The sequence below is a fragment of the Pleurodeles waltl genome, chromosome 11 (genome assembly GCF_031143425.1).
Source record: "Pleurodeles waltl isolate 20211129_DDA chromosome 11, aPleWal1.hap1.20221129, whole genome shotgun sequence".
Taxonomy (NCBI): Eukaryota; Metazoa; Chordata; class Amphibia; order Caudata; family Salamandridae; genus Pleurodeles; species Pleurodeles waltl.
In genome coordinates, this window is record NC_090450.1 from 616,515,396 (window position 1) to 616,537,098 (window position 21,703).

At 47.4% G+C, this 21,703-nt stretch overlaps 1 protein-coding gene across 4 annotated transcripts in view; it reads right to left on the minus strand.

Moving 5' to 3' along the window:
• The window catches only part of ENTPD4 (ectonucleoside triphosphate diphosphohydrolase 4), a 187,105-nt gene that overhangs the window by 65,732 nt on the left and 99,670 nt on the right, over positions 1 to 21,703 (minus strand). For all 4 annotated transcript variants that reach the window (XM_069214124.1, XM_069214123.1, XM_069214122.1 and 1 more), the window contains exon 5: positions 7,789 to 7,939. In XM_069214124.1, coding sequence (XP_069070225.1) covers positions 7,789 to 7,939 — 151 coding nt within the window. The remainder of the gene's footprint in view (positions 1 to 7,788; positions 7,940 to 21,703) is intronic.

A 21,703-nucleotide genomic window follows, 5' to 3' on the forward strand; every position in this document is an offset into this window, starting at 1 on the left:
TATAAAACCTTTGTCAGAATAGCAAGCAATGGCAAGTCCAAAAAACCTGCTGCCTTCCTTATCACCTCATGGTATGTAGTCGCTTCTGCAGTGAGCTCATCTCCAGGGCATAAAAGCTCCCACTCGAGGGATGTATCTAACCCACAAGTAGAGTCTAATCCCTGAAAATCCTCTGAAGGCCCCGGGATTTCTTCATCCTCCAACTGTTGTTGTTCCTCTTGATACTGCTGCTCCTCAAGAAATCTCAAGGCCTTCCTTCTAGACCTCAGCCTGGACTCCAAACGCGGCGTCGATAGAGAACTGTTCATCGAGAATGCAGGCTTTGAAGGAGATGGCAACACTGGCGGAGGATGGGGAGGAGACAAATCCACACTCCATCCGATGCCGGTATCGACGCCCCCGGCGCCGCCATCCGGGGTAGAGGTTGTAACATCCTCAGCACTGTGCCAGTACCATTGTAAGTTGTTGCTGGTAAAAAGGGCATAAATGGGGCCTGCTTATACAAAGTCGGCATCCCCAGTGTAAAAGCCTATGGATCCGTGGGACCAGCAGGTGCATCAGAGTGGACCATCACCATATTAAAAATGCTAAGCATAGCATTGAGGAACAAAGAGGGATCCACTTACAGAGCCGGGAAGGCAGGATATTCTTGTTCCCCTTGCAGTGGTTGGGCTGGATCTGGTGCTCGAGCCCCAAACTACTGAGCGTGGGAGGGTGCAGGAGAAAAATGAGCCACTGGACTAGCAGGCGACTCCGAGATCTCAATCAAACTCGGCGCCAGAGATGCCTCAGGTGACTGTTTGTGGAGTCACAGTGGTGCTGACTTCCCAAGTCAAGCGGTACCATCTCGGGGAGACTCCGACCGATCTCTGGATGAACGGCACCGTGACTCATGCCCTCGATGTCGCATCTTATGAGACCTCGATGATCTGTGCAAAGAAGTGTCCTGTGTCCTTGACCTTCGCGACCTCTTTTCTCCTTCTTAGCTTTTGACAGAAAAAGCTTAGTCTGTCTCTTTCAGAGCTTTCAGGTTCATGCGTTGGTAGGATGAGCAACCTGCCACATCGTGATCAGAGCTCAAACACCAGAGGCAGTTCTCGTGCGGACCTGTCACCGACAAATGGCCTCCACACTCGCCCTAAGGTTTAAACCTAGATTTTTTTGGTGAGGGCATAGTAGCGCTACAAAATAATTCCCTCGATACAGTTGAGATACAATGGAGAGTTAGAAAACCATTAGCGTTGAAGGCGCGGAAAAAAGGGAACTGACATCAGCACGGCGGCGAGGACTTCTTATGGCTCCGATGACGCCAGACTCTGGCCTCGCCTTATGAAACGTGACATAAAATATATGATTACTACAGTTATCCAAGTAACAGATGCCGCGATAAAGGAACCATAACTGACTTAATGAACCATTCACAGTTTCACTGTACCGGCCGTATTGTCTTACACGTGCATGGCTTAATCTTTGAGATAAGCATATGCTATTGGCATGATCAACCAGGTAGCTGCACCTGCTGGATTGGGGGGTGGGGTTGGGGGAGCCACATGCCTGTCTTGGACCGACCTTCACACCCCACATGGGGAAGCCTGCTGGGGAGAAGCCCCTGCCTTGGGCTTGCTAGGGAGGACAGGGCGGTCACACAGGCACCAGCCATCTCCACAGGAGAGAGACAGTCAGGCCAAGGCACAGTCTGAGCGAGAGACAGGGGAGCCTGCCGGCCTGTGCCAGCAGAGATCCCATGAAATGATCATTTCAGGCTGCTGCAGAAATGTGCTGGGAGGAGGAGGGTGATAGCACACAGGTGCCTGGACTGCCAGGCAGCTTGCAGGACCTGGCACCACCCAACCCCTTCCACTCTGGTCAGATCGCTGGAGGGGCACAGGCTGCCAGGCTGCTTGGTCTTCGCTCTGCCAGGTAAGGGAAGGGCCTCTGTGAACAGCAGGCCCTCGAGCCGGATGGTCCCTGGTGGGGTGGAAGCTCTTTGCTTGAAACAACAGCCGAGGCTGGCCAAGTAGTCCATCCCCAAACAGAGCAAATGTACCCAATCGATCAGAGTACAATACTGGCAGAACCCTCTTCTCCAGTGGGAAAAGGAGGGGGGCCACCTTGCATGGGGATGTCAGTTTGCACTCTGGGAAGCTAGGTTTGGAGGAGAGACTCATCAGACAGGGCTGCAAGGTGGCTGCACGCCCGGGCCCCAGGGCAAGCCAGCCCAGGCCCAGGCCTAAGCCCTGGCAGTGCTGGTTGAGAACCACTGGACCCCAGGGGGTCCAGAGTAGCCTGTCCCTAATAATCAAGAGGAAGGCTACCCCCTTTCTTGTACTCTGTGTGCACCGAGGGACGAGGGGACCACCAGCGAGAATGCACCCGACCTCCTGGAATTCTGGCTGGTCTTGAGGAAGCGAAGGAGCCGTCATCTGAACTTCCGGGGCAGCCTGGCCATCTGGAGATGCCTCAGAAATGCATGGAGCGTGACCAGATGACCACAGTTGTCAGAGCGACCAGACGGCCAGGCTATGAGGCCCGTAAGGCTCCCCAGGAGACAAAGACTGGGACAGGGGCTCCCCAGCCATGTGGATGTACCACAGGAATGCTTGAAGTGTGACGTGTGACCAGATGGCCGGGCTCAGAGAATAGCCATCTGGTCGAACTGTACCTTAACATAAGGAGCCTATGCTCTCCCCTACAGAGGAGGGAGACTCTGTGGCCTGGGTTCTCAGAGCCCCCGCTGGCCCTCAGGCATGGGGCTCGGAGGTGGGCCACGACGGACCTCCGACCCGGGGCCCGAGGCCTCTTTACAGGCTGGCGAAGCCCTCCCAAGGTTTGCGGGACTCCGTCCTGGGCACATTTCCACCCGGCGGGCCGGAGGACGAAGCCCAGGACGGGGGCTCCCAACCCTGGCGCCCAAGAACCTGAACTGGAAGGGGAAGCCTCCCCCCAGACCAGTGGACTCCCAGCCCCTTCATGGTGCGGCAGGCTGGAGGAAGGGATTGCCCACCCCAGAGACTGGAGGGGCTCATGAACTCAGCCATGCAGCTGAGGCCTCCATGTGCCCTACGGGACCTAGTCCCGGGCGCCTTGCCACACTGTGGGCTGGAGGACGAAGCCCAGGATAGAGGGTTCCCACCCAGACCCCTGGCCTGGGGCCCAGATGGGGCCCCTGAGCATGACCTGGCAGGGGAAGCCTCCCCAGATCAGCCCGGCGATCTGGATGCGCTATAGGAATGCACAGAGCCCAACCAGATGCCCTGGGGTCTCAGAGTGACCAGATGGCTGGGCTCAGAGGACAGTCATCTGGTTACATTAACATAAGGAGACCGCACTCTCCCCTGCAGAGGACTCTGCAGCCTGGGTTCTCTAAGCCCCAACTGGGCCTCAGGCACAGGGCTGCAAGGGGGCCCAAACGACCTCCGACCCAGGCCCTGAGGCCTCTTTACACACCAGGAAACCCCTCCCACGGCCTGCGGGAACCCATCCCCAAGCTATTCGCCACCCAGCAAGGTAGAGGACAAAGCCCAGGCAAGTGGATCCCTGACACAGACCTGGTCTGGGGCCCAGGACCCCGCCGTAGCCCCTGAACCCAAACCAGCAGGGGAAGCCTCCCTTGGTGCAGTGTACGCCAAGTCCTTCTAGATATGACAGGCTGGAGGAAGGGAGCACTCACCCCAGGCTCTTGGGTCAGTTTGCTCTGTGGAAAGCCAGGTTTGGAGGAGAGATCCATCAGACAGGGCTGCAAGGTGGCCGGACACCCGGCCCAGGCTCTTGCAGAGCCCAGTCCCGGAACCACTGGACCCCCAAGGGGGTCCGGAGTAGCCTGTCCCAGAGGAATCCAGAGGAAGGCTACCCCCCTTTCTTGTACTCCATGCACACTGAAGGACGGAGGGGACCATCAGCAGGAACGCACCCGACCTCGTGGAGCCCTAGCTGGCTTTGAGGATGCAAATGAGCCCTCATTGGAGCATCCGGGGCAGTCTGGCCATCTGGACATGCCATAGGAACGCATGGAGCGCAACCAGATGATCAGAGTTGTCAGAGCGACCAGATGGCCAGGCCACGAGGGCGTAAAGTCTCCCCCGGAGCCTTGGCCTCGGGGGGACCAGAGGACAAAGACCATGATGGGGGCTCCCAACCTGGGGCCTGCCAGAGCCCTGGCCCTGGGCCCTGCAGGGGCCCTGAACTCAAACCGAAAGGGGAAGCCTCCCGGGCCCGGCCGACTCCCAGGCCCAGGCCCCTCGGGGTACAGCAGGCTTCAGGAAGGGAGCGCCTGCCTCAGGTCCCGGTGGGGGTCTGGCTGGGGCCAGTGAACCCGAACAGGCAGGGAAAGCCTCCCCGGGCTCGGTGGACTCCCAGGCCTGGGCCCTCAAGGTATGGGAGGCTGGAGGAAGGGAGTGCCCGTCCCGAGGCCCAGTTGGGGCTCGCAGAACACTGCTATGCAGGGGAGAGCTCCCAGGACCCCATCCCAGGTGCTTTGCCACATGGCGGGCTGGAGGACAAAGCCCAGGACGGGGGCTCCAATTCCGGGGCCTGCCGGAGCCCTGGCAGGGGGCCGGCCAGTGTCCCGGAACCCAATCCAGCAGGGAAAGCCTCGCTTGGCCTAGTGTACGCCAAGGCCCTCCATGGTATGGCAGGCTGGAGGAAGGGAGCACCCACCACAGGCTCTTGGATGTCAGTTTGCTCTTTGGGAAGCCAGGTTTGGAGGAGAGACCCATCGGACATGGCTTCAAGGCAGGTGCACAGGAGTAGCCTGTCCTAAATAATCTGGAGGAAGGCTACCCCCCTTTCTTGCACTCCGTGCACACCGAGGGACAGAGGGGGTCATCAGCGAGAACGCACCCGACTTCGTGGAGCCCTGGCTGGGCTTGAGGAAGGAATGAGTCCTCATCAGGACATCCGGGGCAGTCTGACAATCTGGACGTGCCATAGAAACACATGGAGTGCAACCAGATGACTTGAGTTGTTGGAGCGGGATAAGGCAGGCTGGAGGAAGGGAGTGCCCGGCCGGGGCCCCTGAACCCCAACTGACAGGGTAAGCCTCCCCAGACCTGGTGGACTTCCAGGCCTGGGCCCCTCAGGGTACGGCAGGCTGGAGAAAGGGAGTGCCTGTCCCAGGGACCCACAGGGGCCCGGTCGGAGCTCTCTGAACACAGCCATGCATGGGAGTCCTCCCCAGACCCTGCCCGGGTGCCTTGACACTTGGTGGGCCGGAGGGCGAAGCCCAGGACAGGGGTTCCCACCCCGGAGCCCGCTGGAGCCCCAGAACCCAAACTGATAGGGGAAGCCTTGCTTGGCCCGTTGACTCACAAGTCTGAGTCCCTCAGGGTACGACAGGCTGGAGGAAGTAAGCGCCCGCCCTGGAGCCCCTGAACTTGCAGGGGAAGCTTCCCCAGGCCCGGTGGACTCCCAGGCCTGGGCCACTCAGGGTACAGCAGGCTGGAGGAAGGGAGTGCCCATCCCAGGGACCCGCAGGGGCCCAGTCGGAGCTCTCTGAACACAGCCATGCATGGGAGTCCTCCCAAGACCCTGTCCCGGGTGTCTGGCCACTTGGTGGGCAGGAGGGTGAAGCTGAGGACAGGGGCTCCCACCCCAGGGCCCGCTGGAGCCCCTGAACCCAAACTGACAGGGGAAGCCTCACTTGGCCCGGTGGACTACCAGGCCTTGGCCCCTCAGGGCACGACAGGCTGGAGGAAGGGAGTGCCCGTCCCAGGGCCCGGCAGGGGCAAGGGCTCAGTCGGAGTTCTCTGAACACAGCTATGCATGTGAGTCCTCCCCAGAATCTGTACTGGGTGCCTTGCCATCTGGTGGGCCGGAGGGCAAAGCCCAGGATAGAGGCTCCCACCCCAGGGCCCACCGCGGCCCCTGAACCCAAACCGACAGTGGAAGCCTCACTTGGCCCAGTGGACTCCCAAGCCTGGGCCCATCAGGATACAGCAGGCTGGAGGAAGGGAGTGCCCATCCAAGGGCCCACCATGACAAGCCTGTATGAAAGTTAATGAAGGATCTTAAATGCATTACCAATGTCAGATTGTTTGCTGTAGGTATTTACCATCCGAATCTAGGATTCACTGGGAAAGGAGGGAGGTATGTGGTTCCAGTTGGTTACTTCTGGGCCGACTCATATAGCTATTTCAGAACAATAGCTTCCTTTATGAGTGAGTCCACTTTGGGATTCACAAAACTCAAATGTGCACTTGTAAATTAATTATTGTGAGGAAATCTCATCACAGAGGTGGAATGTGCGTGTGCCATGGTGGAGACATCTGCGCAAAAAGCATTGAACACCTACACATTAGCAAGTTGTAAGCATTTACAATCATTTAACAGGTAGTCTCACAACCTGACAACAGTCTATTTTCTCCGTGGAAGAGGAGCAAAAACACGTCCATAATTCGTAGGTGTGAAAAGGCAGGGGGTTCTCCGTCGGGATTTCTTTTTCTTGTGGTGGGAAATAAAAACATATTTCGGTGTCTTACATTTCCGCACACAGAAAAGTACATACTTCTATATCCAAGTATGGGTAAATATTTACATATGAGAGTACTCCTGGGAATCTGCAATAGCCACAGGTTCCTGGGAGTTCTCCTGGAATGGTTTCTGAATTCCATAAAAGTAAAACATGTACTTCAAACGAGAACGAAAGACTAAGGGAGTAAATTACAGGCTTACTTTAAAGAAATTTACTGATTAGGTTTGCCTGTGTGAAATTATTTGTTTGCTATAGGTGATTCTCACTAAAGTTTAGTAATGACATAGCTGGTTTCACCTAACTCTCTAAGAGGGATGTTTCCAAGTCTTTTCTACTTGGTTGTTGAGACTATCAAGATTGCTCTAGCTAAGCACGGTTAATATAGAATTCCCTACAATATTGTAACAGGCAACTAAGTGTTAGTCATAAGGTTTTTTATCTGCACTTTATTAGCTGCTGAGATGTGAGATGTGCAAACCTGCTCTGTGAAAGTGATAGTTCAGCCTGTATGAATAAAACTGTCATTTCAGCTGCTTTAGTGAGCTTCAAAATTCAGCAATTCTCAAGCTTAATCACTTTTTAATCCCTAGCTCCAAGCTTAAACATGACGCATGCATAGAAGGTCTTGAAGCAATTTTAAACTCCACAGGCCATTATATTTGCTTCAAATATTAGATTACCGACAATGGAGTATGAAATGAATACCTGTTACCAGCAATCGGAACATATTTTCCACAGAGTTGTAGGGCTAGAAGCCTCACAACATCCGACGCGTTTTACCAGCAAAGGGACTTGAAATCCACAACTAGAAATTTGCTTCGAAAACTAACAGGCAAACATTTAAAGTGACGGTCATCTATTTCTATTGTTTAAATTGAATGTATTATATTTATATATAACTCTATATATTTACTCCAAAAATGCCCAATAACATACCATGTAGAGAGACAGGTAATCTTTTGGCAAAAAAAAACCACTGCATTTTGATGGTACGCTTTCGTTTGTTTGCATGACAATGTAAAGATCAAATTCTGCAGCCAGCAAGCCATTCCTAAACACTTTATTTTGGGTGGTTCAGTAACTTGGAACAAAAAAAGATTTGAATTTCAGGAATAAACGCAAAATAGATATCTGTGTGATAACTTAAGGAGCACAAAAAATATCGTTAAAAGGGAACAAACTGTATTTCGAGCTTTTAAAATCTCAATTAAATCTTGTCAACTCATAGACACTGGAGAGCAGTCAAAATCCAGATAAGTACAATTACAAAACTAAAACAAAAAACTGTAATCTAGCTTAGTGCAGATAAATAGGCTTACCTTTCAGAAAGGATCCGGAGTCCTGCCGTGCAGAGGATGTACAATGGAGTTTCTTTGTGCTTGGCACTTGGAATATGGTAAGCAGCAAAGTTCAGCAAAGGATAAATGTAATCACTTGCCTTGTCTGGAGTGTTTGCAATGTCTGAAATGCCTGAATAAAAATGACAAAAATGTAACAATCTTTAAGAAATCGAGTCTATCATGTGTACTGTACTCACAAGCCCTTGTTCACTGCTAGATTCTAATAGGCCCAAGTTAAAAAGTCACAAGTCTGCTGCCGTAGCAGCTAATTAGGAGTCCTCCTCGTTGGACGCGATAATTATCCCCCCTGTAAAATACAAAACTGTGGTGTTCAGAATGTATAATGTGCGGTTAATTAGCACCTATACTGACTTTCTGGGGAAAATATAGCTTTGGTTCTGAAACGTAAGTTTGTCACTTTCACTAAAAACTGGCATATATTACTATCACACATGAGCAAGTTCTGCACTTATTGCATATTTATCATCATCGTGAAATATTCGGAAGCCCATCCTATAATATAGATTGTTACCACCGTGAGGCCAGTAACAGCCAAATCTATATTCAGAAAGACCACAATAAGGCGAGGATAGGCAAAACTGTACCATCGCTACTAATATGCAATGGAAAGAAACAATTATGTTCAGGACCTCAACAAATATGTCACAGATGGAACATTATGCCAGGGCTGGCTGAATGCTACTACGAATGTGCAGTAATAAACCCATAGAGAAGGGTTTGTAAGGCCGAATACATTTATTGTTAGATACAAAAGTCGAAAGCACATTGAGCTATTGGCATGTAGACCCAGCTCCTCAGCTTCCCCAACTGCCAGCACTCTCGAATCTCTCACGTTCTATCGCAAATTATCTCCACACCAGCCTTCCACAATGGTCAACATGAGGCGGTGTGGAGCCAAAAATACTACATTGGTGTTAGAAATGGGGCTTCTGCTTGGCTAGGGTATGCACCTAAGCCAGGCAGAACCCAACCACTCTAGTCAGGGCAAGTAAGTTACATCCTAAAGCAGTGGTTCCCAAGCTGTGGTCCACGGACCCCTGGGGGTCCACAAAGCCTCCTCAGGGGGTCCATGGCTGCTTAGAAAATTTAACAATTTTAAACAGATTAGGTCCCCAGCTTTCAGTAATGACTCAGTGGGAGGTCCCCAGATTCCAATAATGATTCAGTGGGGTTCACTGGGATCCAGTATTGATAAAGTAGGGGTCCACAGAAGTCATAAGGTTGGGAACCACTGGGCTAAAGATAACCTGTGCTTACCCTCTGGTAGCTTGCAGCAGAGCAGGCAGGTTTACCCTCACAGACAATGTGTAAAGTATTTGTGCAATCCTCCCAGCAACACAGTGACACACCACAAAAAGACTCCACACATTATGAAAACAAGGGACTCTTTATATAGAAACACATAAGGTGCAAAAACAATAAGAATCCAGTAAGTATTGTGTACGATATGGCGTATGCCAATTGTTATGAGAAAGAGTGGGAATTGTAACGCACACCTATTAGATGTCTTTTCCTTGTGGCAGCACACGCATCGAGGTACAAAGTGATTGAAGCAGTGATCTAGCACCCACAATTAAAATCAGATGACATGCGCTGATTCTGTTGCTGGTTGAAGTGCTTCTCAGTGCTGTGTGCTGACGGATACACAGGGTGCAAGAATCCGACAGTACCAGCAATTTACAAGGACCTTTGTGCCCCTGAGACCTCAGAGGAAAACAGGGGTAGGCAAGCAAGCCAACTGAGTCACTCAGCAAGGCAGGCAGCAGTCCCTGGGGGCAGTAAGACTCAGCAAAGTGGCAATCCTTCCGGCACAACAGTCTTTGCTCCAGCTTATCTTCTACTTGGTCCAGTAGCGTACTACCCTCTTGGGGGTCAAGCTGCCCAGTCCTCATACAAGAAACTGCACTTGATATGGGGGATGACTACAAAAAAATTCTTATGCAGGTCAGGTCAGTCTTGGCTCCAACCAGCCAGCAGAAACTAATCAGCCCCTTTGTGTTAATTCTAGTCCCTACCCTTTGAGGTGTAAGTGCAAGCCCTTCCCAACCTCCGCCCCAGAAAGACCCATCAGTATGCAGATGAATGCAGATGTGGCTCAGTATCCTGTGTTGTGGGTGTGTGAAGGGAAAGCACAAGTATAGTTGTCAACTAACCCAAGCCAGAAATGTACTGAAGATAGGCAGTAGGCACACAGGGCAGAGTGCAGAGAAATGTCCACTTTCTAAAAGTGACATTTCTAAAATAGTAATAATACATCCAACTTTACCAGTGAAAAGGATTTATTATTACCATTCCAATGGTACTAAACATGATGCAGCTACTCACAGTAATTAAAAATTACATTGCTAGGACATAAAAAAACTTAAAGGTACATGTCCTTCTTTTTGCTTACACGTCACCTTGCCCAGTGGGCTACCTGGGCCTACTTAAGGGGTGACTTACATGTAAGAAAAGTGGAGTTCTGGGCTGGCAAGAGGTTTTAGATGCCAAGTCAGGATGACAGTGAGACTGCACCTACAGGCTCTATAGTGGCACGCCTGAGACATGTTTACAGGTTAACTAAGTGGGTGGCACAATCAGTGCTGCAGGCCCACTAGTAGCTTTTAAATAACAGTCCCTGGGCATAGGGGATACCACTCTACAAGGGACTTACAGGTAAATTAAATAGGACAATTGTGGATAAACCATTGTTACCATGTTTTAGGCGAGAAGCACATGCAGTTGGGCACTGATTAGCAGTGGTAAAGTGCTCAGAGTCGTAAGGCCAACAAAAATATAGAGCAACAGAACAGGAGGCAAAAAGCTTGGGTTAAGACCACCCTTAGGATGCGAAGTTTAACATGTGTCCTCCTGAGCTAAAAGTGTGGAGAGCAACCCAACCTCTAGGAGTTCTCGTCACTAAGGCGGAAGAACCTGGTCATATCGTCAGCACTGCTGTGGTCTACACCAGGTCTATATTCCACCCTGAAATCCATACCCTGTAGGGAAATGGACCACCTCAACAGTTTTGGATTTTTGTCTCTCATTTGCATTAGCCACCTGAGGGATCTCAGGTCAGTCTGAATCAGTAAGTGAGCGCCAAACAGGTATGGCCTCAACTTCTTTAGGTGCCAAACCACAGCAAAAGCAGCATCCCTTTCTATAACACTCCACTTCTGTTCCCAGGTGAGTAACATTCTAGAGATGAAGGCTACAGGTTGATCCAGAACTTCTTCATTGAGCTGTGACAATACTGTCCCTAAGCCATGCTCTGAGAAATCAGTTTATACAATAAATTCAGTGGAGAAGTCAGGGACCTTGAGCACAGGAGCTGTGCACATGGCTTGTTTCAAGGAGTCAAACGCTTTTTGGCATGCCTCTGTCCAAATCACATTCCTGTGCTGTTCCTTAGAAGTCAGATCAGTCAAGAGGGCAACAATGATGCCATATTTCTTGACAAACCTCGTATAGTACCCTGTAAAGCCCAAGAAGGCTCTGATCTCAGTCTGAGTTTTGAGGGGCTTCCAGGCCATGATAGCCTCAATCTTGCCTGTAGGGGCTGCAATTTACCCCGCCCATCAGGTGTCCCAAGTATACCACTGACCACTGCCCTATTTAGCATTTATTTGACTTGATAGCCAGGCCTGCCTGTTGCAGGGCCTGCAAACCTTCCCTGAGTTGGTAGAGGTGGTCCTACCAGCCGCCATTGAAGACAGCTATCTAATCCATGTAGTCAGCAGAGAAGGCCTCCAACCCAACGAAAACCTGGTTTACCAGCCTCTGGAAGGCGGCAGGAGCATTGTTTTTTTTTTTTAACTGAAAGGGCATCACCATGAATTGGTAGTGGCCCTCTGGGGTGGAGAAGGCTGACCTCTCCTTGGCTCCGTCAGTCAGGGTGATCTGCCAATACCGTGAGGTGAGATCAAAGGTTCTTAAGTACTTGGCAGACCCTAATCTGTCAATCAGCTCATCAGACGGGTGGATGAGATAAGCATCAGCTTTGGTCACAGAGTTTAGCCTTCTGTAAATCACACAGAACCTTAGTTCAGGTGTGGTGCCCAGTGGGGCAGCTTTGGGTACCAGAACCACAGGGCTGGACCAGAGGCTACTGGAGTTTTCTAACAACCCCAAATCTAGCATCTTAGTGACCTCACTTTTGATGCTGGCCCTCACCTTATCCCACAACCTGTAAGACTTGTGCTTGATAGGGAAGTTGTCTCCTATGTCCACATCATAAGTGCATAGGTGGGTAACTCTAGGAGTAAGGGAGAAAAGAGAGGAGAACTGTTCCAATACTTGGCGGCAGTCCTCCTGTTCAGGAGTCGGGGGGAAGGATTACGCCTTACAGAGACCCATCCTTCTCCTTGAAGGCTAAGAGGTCAGGTAGAGGTTCACTCTCCTCCTCATCAGCTCCATCAGTCACCAACAACATGATGACCTCAGAACTCTCAAACTGGAGTTTGAGGTGATTGATATGCCTAAAGGTATTAAGTTCCACTACATAGGTGACCTTACCCTTTTTCTCAACCACCTCGGAGGACCTGGCCTAGCGATATCACCCACACTTGCTGCCCAGGCTGGAATTCCACAGTGGTAGAGTTTTGATCATAGCACCCCTTCATTACAGCCTAATAGCATTTAATTTACATGCCCCGGGCATAGGGGATACCACTCTACAAGGGACTTTCAGGTAAATTAAATAGGCCACTTGGTGATACACTAATGTTAACATGTTTTAGGGGAGAAGCACACGCACTTTAGCACTGATCAGCAGTGGTAAAGTGCTCAGAGTCTTAAGGCTAACAAAAAGATACAGCAATAGAACAGGAGGTACAGGAAAAAAAAGTCTGTGGTAAGACCACCCTAAGGATGCCAGGTCTAACACTGGCTCTTTTCCTTTCAAAATAAAATATTTTCTGTACCTCTTTTCAATACCACATTTGGAGCAATAACACATATTAACAATTAAACAAAACATTTGTTGCAAAGTTATTAAATACAATAGTTGAAACAAAGTATATCAACATATAAGTACTGAATCCAAACATAGAGACAATAGCTCACCCTAAATTGTGACAAAACCGAAATATATTAAAACATGATAAATAATACATTGCTTGAAGTATAAAAGCACATCAAGTCAATAAATAAGAAATTTCAGAAGAAAATTAGTGCAGAAATGTATCTATACCTCACGAGCAGTCTACGCTCTTGTACACTGCTCCACACAGGTTGAGAACCATTTTGTTCAAAATTATTAATTTTCTTATGGTACATGGATTTGTGTTCAGAATTTGTTATAGAAAACTGTTTAAGCATTTCTCTGTGGTGAGATATTATTTTGCCCACCTATGGAATCCTGCTACTTGTCCTGCTTATGTGAAGCTTTGACTTATTTAGCAAGATTCCACCAATGACGAACCTCAAAACGAACGGCATTGTCACTATTTTGTTAACAACCACAGATTCAGAGAACTTAGCATCCCCTTTCTTAACAAACGTGCATTTATTTATACACACAATCTCCCATTGCAACAGGTTTAACACACACAATTTCTTTCATATCGTGTTAGTCTATTTGCTTGTTTTGGGCCTTGGTTCTTTAACAAATGTGTCTATACCCTCATCAGACACATTCTTTTTTTTAACCACCTTGACATCCATGCAGGTCATAGTAGAGCTGTGGGTTCCCTACCCCTAAGCAGCTCGAAAAGGGAGACACTGGTAGACGACTGAGGTGTGGCCCTGTAGAAACACAACATAGTTTGCACTGCTTTGTTCACAATACATCTGTTAAACAAAGCATAACACACACACACACACACACTGACAAAACACAGTTGAAACACTCAACAAGACCACTGGTTTGGGGGTGATAGAGTGAGCTCCTGAGATGACCAGAACAGTTCATCTGCAGAAACTCTTCCATGTCAGATGAAATAAACTGCACTCCATTGTCCGAAAACAAGATTTACGGAAAACCTTCTCTCATGCATACATCTTTAAGAAAATTCGGCAATGACTTGGAATCCGGTTCCCTGAGAAATCTAACCTCTGGCCACTTGGAGTAATAATCAAAAAGAACTGAAGCATAACATGAATGACTGGGTAGAGAACTGAATGCTCCTACTAAATCAGTTTTAAGTTTTAAGCATGGCTCACAGGACACACAATGGAAGTTTGGGGGGGGGGGTAGATATTTTCTGAGTTTTGTCACTTGATGAGCATACAACACAATCTTTCAAAGAAGATCGACTGACCTGTCCACCTGCAGCCAACAGAAAATGGAACGTACCTTATGCCTGGTGTACAATGCTCCCATATTACCTTCATGGGCACTATTTAATAGACACCCTAAGCCCCTCGGAAGGGACTAATTTCTCAATTCTCATAATTTAACCCATCCACCAGACACAATTTTCCAGACACCTTACTTAACGGTCGGCTACTTGAATCAAGCATTGTCTCCTTAGGTCAATCTTCCTGAATATATTTGGATACAGACCTCAGAACAACATCTTCACTCACTAGTACAGCTTTCCACTCAGCCTTTGAAAAAGGACATACTTTCCCCACCTCCACTGCTGCGATTATATATCTTCTATCTGTGACGGGTTAAAATTCATGTTCTTCCCGCTCATGAGCTTTTACCTTAATAGGAAAACAAGATAAATAGTCTGCCCTGAAGAACTCCACCCCCCCCCCCCCCCCAAACCCCCCCACCCTTCCAGGAATGTGTTCAACATGAAATTGAAACTGGAAAAGTCTTGTGGAAACCTTGGCTATTCTGGGTGTGTTATTTTTTGGACTGTTACCACCAAGAATAAACACCAATGGCTAGTGATTAGTCTGTAACACAGAACGCCTACCCCATAAATAGCCCTAAAACTTCTCAATGGCCCACCAGCATGCCAACAACTCTTTTTCAATGATCAAATAGTGTATTTCGGCATCACAGAGCACTCTAGAAGCAAACCCAATAGTGTGTTCATCCTTCCCCTAACTCTGTGTTAATAAAGCTCTTAATCCTAGGTTAGTGGCATCAACCATCAAGATACATTTGAGGGAACGACTATATGCCTTGAGAGTCTTGACACTCGTCAACTGAGTCTTTACCCAATCAAACATTGCCTTGCATTCTTCATTCCTAGAAAATGTAATGCTTTTCTTCAGTAAATTTGAAATAGGCCTAACCTTAGATACATAATCCAGGACGAAGCATGAATAAAATTCACACAGTCCAAAAAAATTACTTAACCCCAACTTTGTCAGCGGGAGGTGGTGCTTCTAAAATGAAGCTGACTAACTTCGGTTTTGGTCAAACACCAGAATTAGAAAGCAAAAGGCCTAAGTATTCAACAGTTTCTTTTTTTTAAATTACATTTCTCCCTTTTCAAAACAGTGTCCTTTTGCTACAATATGGTGAGGGCTTTGTTCAATGCTGCATCATGTGCGTGGCGATCATGGGCGTATATCAAAACATCTTGAAATAAGGCTCCATTTCTAATCTCCTTCAGTAATGTAAACATCACACGTTGGAATACTGAAGCAGCGGACACCAGACAAAACGGCATGCAACAGCACCAATACATTTCCCATGGGGAGACAAAGGCAGTGAAATGACGGGATTCCGGAACTAACTCAATCTGGTGGTATGCAGATGCTAAATCAAGCTTGGTAAAGAATTTCCCCTCACCAACTGAGGCCAGCAACTCGTTTATGTTAGGAAGGTAATGAGAGCCCACCCATACCTCTTTGTTGAGAGTGCGGAGGTCAACACATATCCTCATCTCCCTATTCCTCTTGCGTGACACACCAAAGGGAAAAAGAAGAGTGATGACTCTACAGACTCAATGATGCCCCTTTTTGGCAAGGGTCCTTTTGCTTCTCTAGGTCACCCCCTCACACTGAAAGGCATTCTGCTCAATTTGTGTTTAACAGGTACCGCCCCTTCCTTGATCTTAATCCTGTGTTTGCACCTACAATCTTTCCTAGTTGCACTGAAAAAACCCATGGGAAAAAATTCAACATCTCTTCAACTATGCTGGTGTTTCTGATCAATAACACCTGCTCCTTTGCGCTGGGCCTCAAAACCTTGCTAAACAAAGCCCGACAGAACCACCCAACCATGTTTATACCCTTAACTGCCACACAGATTATGCCTTGAAAGCATCTTCCTTTAAAAACCAGCATGTCTTCGAAATAACCCACAAAGTCAATTCTATGCCCTTCATATGACACTGGTGAACGGTCTGTAGGTAATAAGAATTTCCCCATGGAATAAATCAACTCTAGAGCTACCATGGCAATTCTTGCACCTGATTCAACTAGTAATCGTAATTCTTTGTCTCGATCTTGGGTATCTACATAGGGATCTACACATTCAGACGGATCACCACATTTCACTTCAATGTCACACACCATTAGGGCCATGCCGTGCATTTCACTATTAAGATCCTCAGAATCACTCCCTTTGTCTTCAGACACCACAGCTACTTTTACATTCTCACATTTGGCGCAGTGGCACACGTATTACAGTCTACAACACATGTTTTTAGCTGGACATGGTTTACCACCCTTCGATTGAGATTAATAATTTCTTAAATTGTAGAAATCAATCTGTTTAAAAAATTAATAGTTTCACTGAACAAATTTGTTTGATGTTTTTTCCCTCACCAGTTATATTCTTTACAGTGAACAGGATTCACATGTTCACTGCATCTATCATCTATCATCTAATTCTTTAGCAGATTTCAAAGAAGTTCTAATACTTTTCGCAAATTCGAATGGTATCTAACTACTAAGGGTGACCTAATGAACTAAGTTTCTGCTGTATGTTTCCATCAGTGGAATGGCTGATGAACTGTTCACGAATAAGTTAGTCACTGAAGTTCTCATATTGACATTCAGCGATTAATTTGCGTAAAGCAGAGATGTCTCTGGGTCTCCCTGTAAAACCTATGCCTAGAAACTACTAACCTTGGTGGTATATTAAATTTGTTCAACAACTTAACAGCCTCTTGAAATTAGTCAAGCTCTTCACCTTCCAACAACTTCACATGTGGAAGATGCTTAAATGTAGACCTTACTTCAAAACCTAAAGAATGAAGTAACAGGAATTTCATTCATTGCGTTCTAAACCTTGATGGCCCAATGGCCCCTAAATTCATCTCAAAAGTGCCAAACCACTGCCTGCAGGGAATGGGTGGCTCTTCTGGAGTGTCCAAAAATGCCAATGGAAAATGGTGGTGGTGGGGGGGGGGGGGGGGGGGGGGGTGGTTACTGACTGCATAGTGAGGGCAAAACACAGTAAAATCAACAATAAATGAAACAGACTCCGTAGGTAGATGGCCAATAGTAAAGTTGACCAAATTACAAGTTACTAAAAAGCTTGTGTCTCGCAACATGGGTAAAAGTGTATAAATAACTCTGTATAATAACGAGAGTTTATGTATTACCGTTTGATAGGTGTGCACATCAATGTGTAGAGTATACATACATCTTGTATTGTAGGCTTATATTACAGGCTGTTGTGTGTGCACACCACCATCTAATGATGCCTCAAAACATGCATAAAAGTTGTGCACATCCCAAATAGAATATACAGAAGTCATGTATTAAAGGCTGTTGTGTGCATCTCACCTTTTGAACTATGCCTCTTTACTTCCTCCAAAAAAAATAGATGTGCACATCACCATGTTAAAGGTGCTGACAATATTAGCTTCAAGCTTTAAGGTGTGCGCCTCACCGTTTGATGTGTGTTTCTAAAGTCTCAAACATTTCACATCCTGCAAGAAAGTGTTAATGAAAAATCAGAGTACCTTCAAGTCGATGAGGAATGTCATTCATGTAATCGTATGGCTGATACCCTGAGGAGAGTGAGACATGTCATTCCAAACTGGCCAAACTTGAAAATAGGGATGTGCAAAGGTTGGCAGAACAAAGAATCAAAAACGTGTTTTTCAGCGGACACTGATGACGTACATCAACTAAGGAGATACCAGCATTGACTAGAAAACTTGTGTGCAAGCATGCAGGCTGTACAGTGTCAAAACAAGAAACTCTTTGTTGATAAAGCATACCTTCCCCAACACACCATATGAAGAGTTATCCAGGGGCAGTTCCTCTATTAGTGCTCATGGGGCGCTGACTCCCCCGCTCTCAAGTTGCAACATCACTTTAAACTTATAGTTTTAATGACATTACTCTAGTTTAAAATAAAATGCCTTGAACTACCTCTAAACCTCTAAGTCTGATTGTGGTGCTCTTTCCGTTGTGCAGCGTCAGGTGTCTTAGAGGGTGTAGCCAATCCTATTATTGGCATCAAAACAGTGAGAGTAATGACTTAGTCACATGATGAAGTGTAGTGCGCATGCTGGGTTGGACGGGTGTCTTGTCGTGTCCAGGCCAACATGCGCACTTCTGGCCTTCCAAATCTGCACTGCATTACGGTGCCGGGAAAACACAAAGTCCCCCCCAATCTCCCATGGAGCGCTGGACTCGCTGTTCCAATCAATCACTACTCTGCTTTCATTCTGTTTACTGTTTCAAGCAGTACGTGATCAGCGCCTGGTTTGGTTCTGGTAGTTGGCATGTAGTCCTGCGGGCAAGAGCTGTGCAGGGGCAGGAGTATTACATAGGTGGTCAATCACTGTGTGGCTTTATTTTGAAGCTACACAGTGATCGCCCATGTGTTGGGGACAGTCTTTCTAGCAGTTTGCTCTCTGCCTTCGTTGAGCATGGCCGACGACTCTGCCCTGCACAAGATAGATGGGTAAGAGAACTGCAGGTGAAAGAGCCACCTGCTTGTCCCTGGGCACTAAGCATGTGTGTGCAGGCCAGGCCCAGTTAGACATTCGGCACTATGGGGGTTGCTTTTGGAAAAATCCTCTTCGAAGAACATTGGGTCACAAAATGTCACAAAGTGATCTTTTTGTGTAAACAGATGCACAGATTTCGACATGCATTTTCTCAGCACTACTTTCGACCACGTGAGAAGCTCAATCCAACTATCAATCAGCCAGTTTGTGCTGAAGGAGGTAGGCTTTTTTTTACCTAGAGTACTGGTTAAGTATTAGGTGCAATATTTGATATACCGAGCACTGCCTTCAAAGAGATGACTAGGCACTAACTATATTGTTTTTATTACTGCGAGACCTACACCAGGAGACTGTGCATCTGGGCGCTGTACAGATCAGAACAAAGGCATAATGGATCAAACGAAGAGCATCCATGTAACAGAGTGAAAAAGAGACAAAGAGACAACACAAGATACGTGGTCCTTGCGGTGAAGAGGCACTGTGAATGTCCCCGTGGTTAAGTAGCACTTAATCCATTTGATCAATCGGTTTTCTTAGGGTTTCAAATATCTGCAGATAAAAGAACAGAGGTACAGGAACACACAACATGGTAAAGTGGTGGAGCTAGGATTCAACTCTTAAACATAGCAATAGATGTAAATTACAGAGTTTTGCAAACTATCACGCATTGTAAGAATGTTCTTATATTCCTGCTTCTCACTCCATGATAATCTGATCAGGTCAATAAATCAATCAGGAATTTGTAAAGCGCACTCCTCACCCCAGAGGGTCTCAAGGCGCTGAGGGGGGGGCGAGGGTGGAGGGGGGTAGAAGGTGCTGCTACTGCTCGAACAGCCAGGTCTCGAAAAGTGTCCTGAAGGTAAGGCGGTCTTTGGTCTGGCGCAGGTGGGTGGGAAGAGTATTGGCAGTGAGGGCTAGGTTAGATCTTTCTTTTTCACATATTTGAAAGAAGTTGAAACTTTGTGGGAATGCCATATTTTGCACATGAAACTGAACTGTTCCGGTTTGTTTAACCGTGCAATGTCGGTGTCTGCGTTTCCGTGTGCCTTGGAATTGTGGGGAGCGGTTCTATTACAAACTTATGTTTACATATCTATCGATTAATTCATTTTTTTGCTACGCTTTCCAAAGTATATTTCTTATATCACTCTTTTGATTACTAAGCTCATTAAACTAAACGGCATCTTTAAATACAACATTTAGAAACGTTTTAGCCGAGTTTGCGAAAACATGTTCAAAACTAGATATGGATTCATTTAATGGGAGAAATCTCACTGTTATCACCGCTTAATGAACTGAATTGTGCCACTCACCTGGCATGTTTGCTTCCAGTTTTGGTGCCTCTTTAATTGTGAGGAAACAAAAATGTGCACATATGTTTGTGGAAAAATGATGAACTGCGCACTACTGGTAGGAAGCAGCTTAGAAACAGTATAATTAGATTGTGGCGATTGACAGAGGTGAGCCAGGTTGAGCCTGATGTCTCACTGGCTCAGCTCGAGATTCTCCTGGTCTTCGAGATGAAAATGAGGCATGTGGCTTCTACCTGCCACCCACACCATAACATCATTCGCCAGAGAAAGCTACGCCTATAAACTGGCTTAATTGCACAGTGTGAAACTGGAATCAGTAGGTCAATCGTGGTTTCCGTGTGACCATACTGTGTAATTCTAGGTGAACATATTATTTCGCCGAGTCCCCTTTTTCACATGAGAGCAACATCAAATATAGGAGTTCTGTATGTGTTCTGTACAAAAACCAAAAGACTATGGGCCAGATGTATGAAACTTTTTTGCACTTGCAAACGGTGCAAATCGCAAAATTCGGCCTTTTGCGAGTGCAAAAAAGTGGCCTGCGATGCATGAAAGGCATTCGCAGACCAAAAATAAGAAATCGCAAAAATTGCGTTTTTTTGCGTTGCGACCTGGTTTTGCGAGTCGCATTTTGCGATTCGGTATTTCCAGTAGGAAATTGCGAGGCGCAAATTGCGAGGCGCAAAATCAAAGTCGCAAAGAGATGCATCAAAAAATCACAAATTGCGATTTTTCGCAGAATGGCATTTTGCACATGCAAAATACCACTAAGTGAAACAAGGTGGTAACCAGGTGCAACCTACATAAAGAGGCCCAGAATGCCTCAGACTCTTTTCCACAATGGCTGCACTCTACGTCAAGGCAAGGAGTATAGGGATCTTGGCAGGTTTGAGGAGAGGGAGGAGGAGACAGGAACGCATTTTCACAGTGCTCATTACACTTTTTAACCTGACAGAGGAGGAAATATATGAGAGGTATAGGTTGAACTCAGCCACGATACTTGATCTGATAGCTGAGCTACAACCCATACTGCAGCACAGCACACTAAGGACTCGCAGCATACCCACCCATGTGCAGGTATTATGCTCCCTCCACCTACTCGCCTCAGGGAGCTATCAAGGGGTCATAGCAGCAGCTGGCGGGGTCTCACAGAGTACCCTCTCCAGATTTTTTAATGCATTTATCAACGCCATGCTGAGCAAACTACACCAGTACATCAGATTCCCCCACACCCCACTGGAAATACAGCAGACAAAAATTAAATTTTACCAGATAGCACAGTTCCCCACGTCCTAGGTGCCATAGATGGGACACATGTGGCAATCTGTCCACCATCCTCCACAGAGTATGTGTACCGCAACCGGAAATACCAACATTCAATGAATATACAGGTGATGTGCAATGCCTCCTACATCATAACTGATCTCGTGGCCCGGTACCCAGGGAGCACACATGATTCGTACATCTTTCGCCATAGCGGCATTCACACTAGACTGCTAGCTGGGGAGTTTGGTGAAGGATATCTACTAGGTATTGTCCCTCTATACAATGGCACATTGATGGCATGCTGATGTCAGATGGCCCACTTCTTATTATACCCTCTGTCCCTTCCAGGAGACAGTGCCTACGCAGTGCGCACCTACATGATGACGCCCTACCTCAATCCTGCAACACCTGCTGAACGGAGATACAATGCAGCACACAGGGCAACCCGCAATGTGGTGGAGCACACATTTGGACTGCTGAAGAGACGCTTCCGGT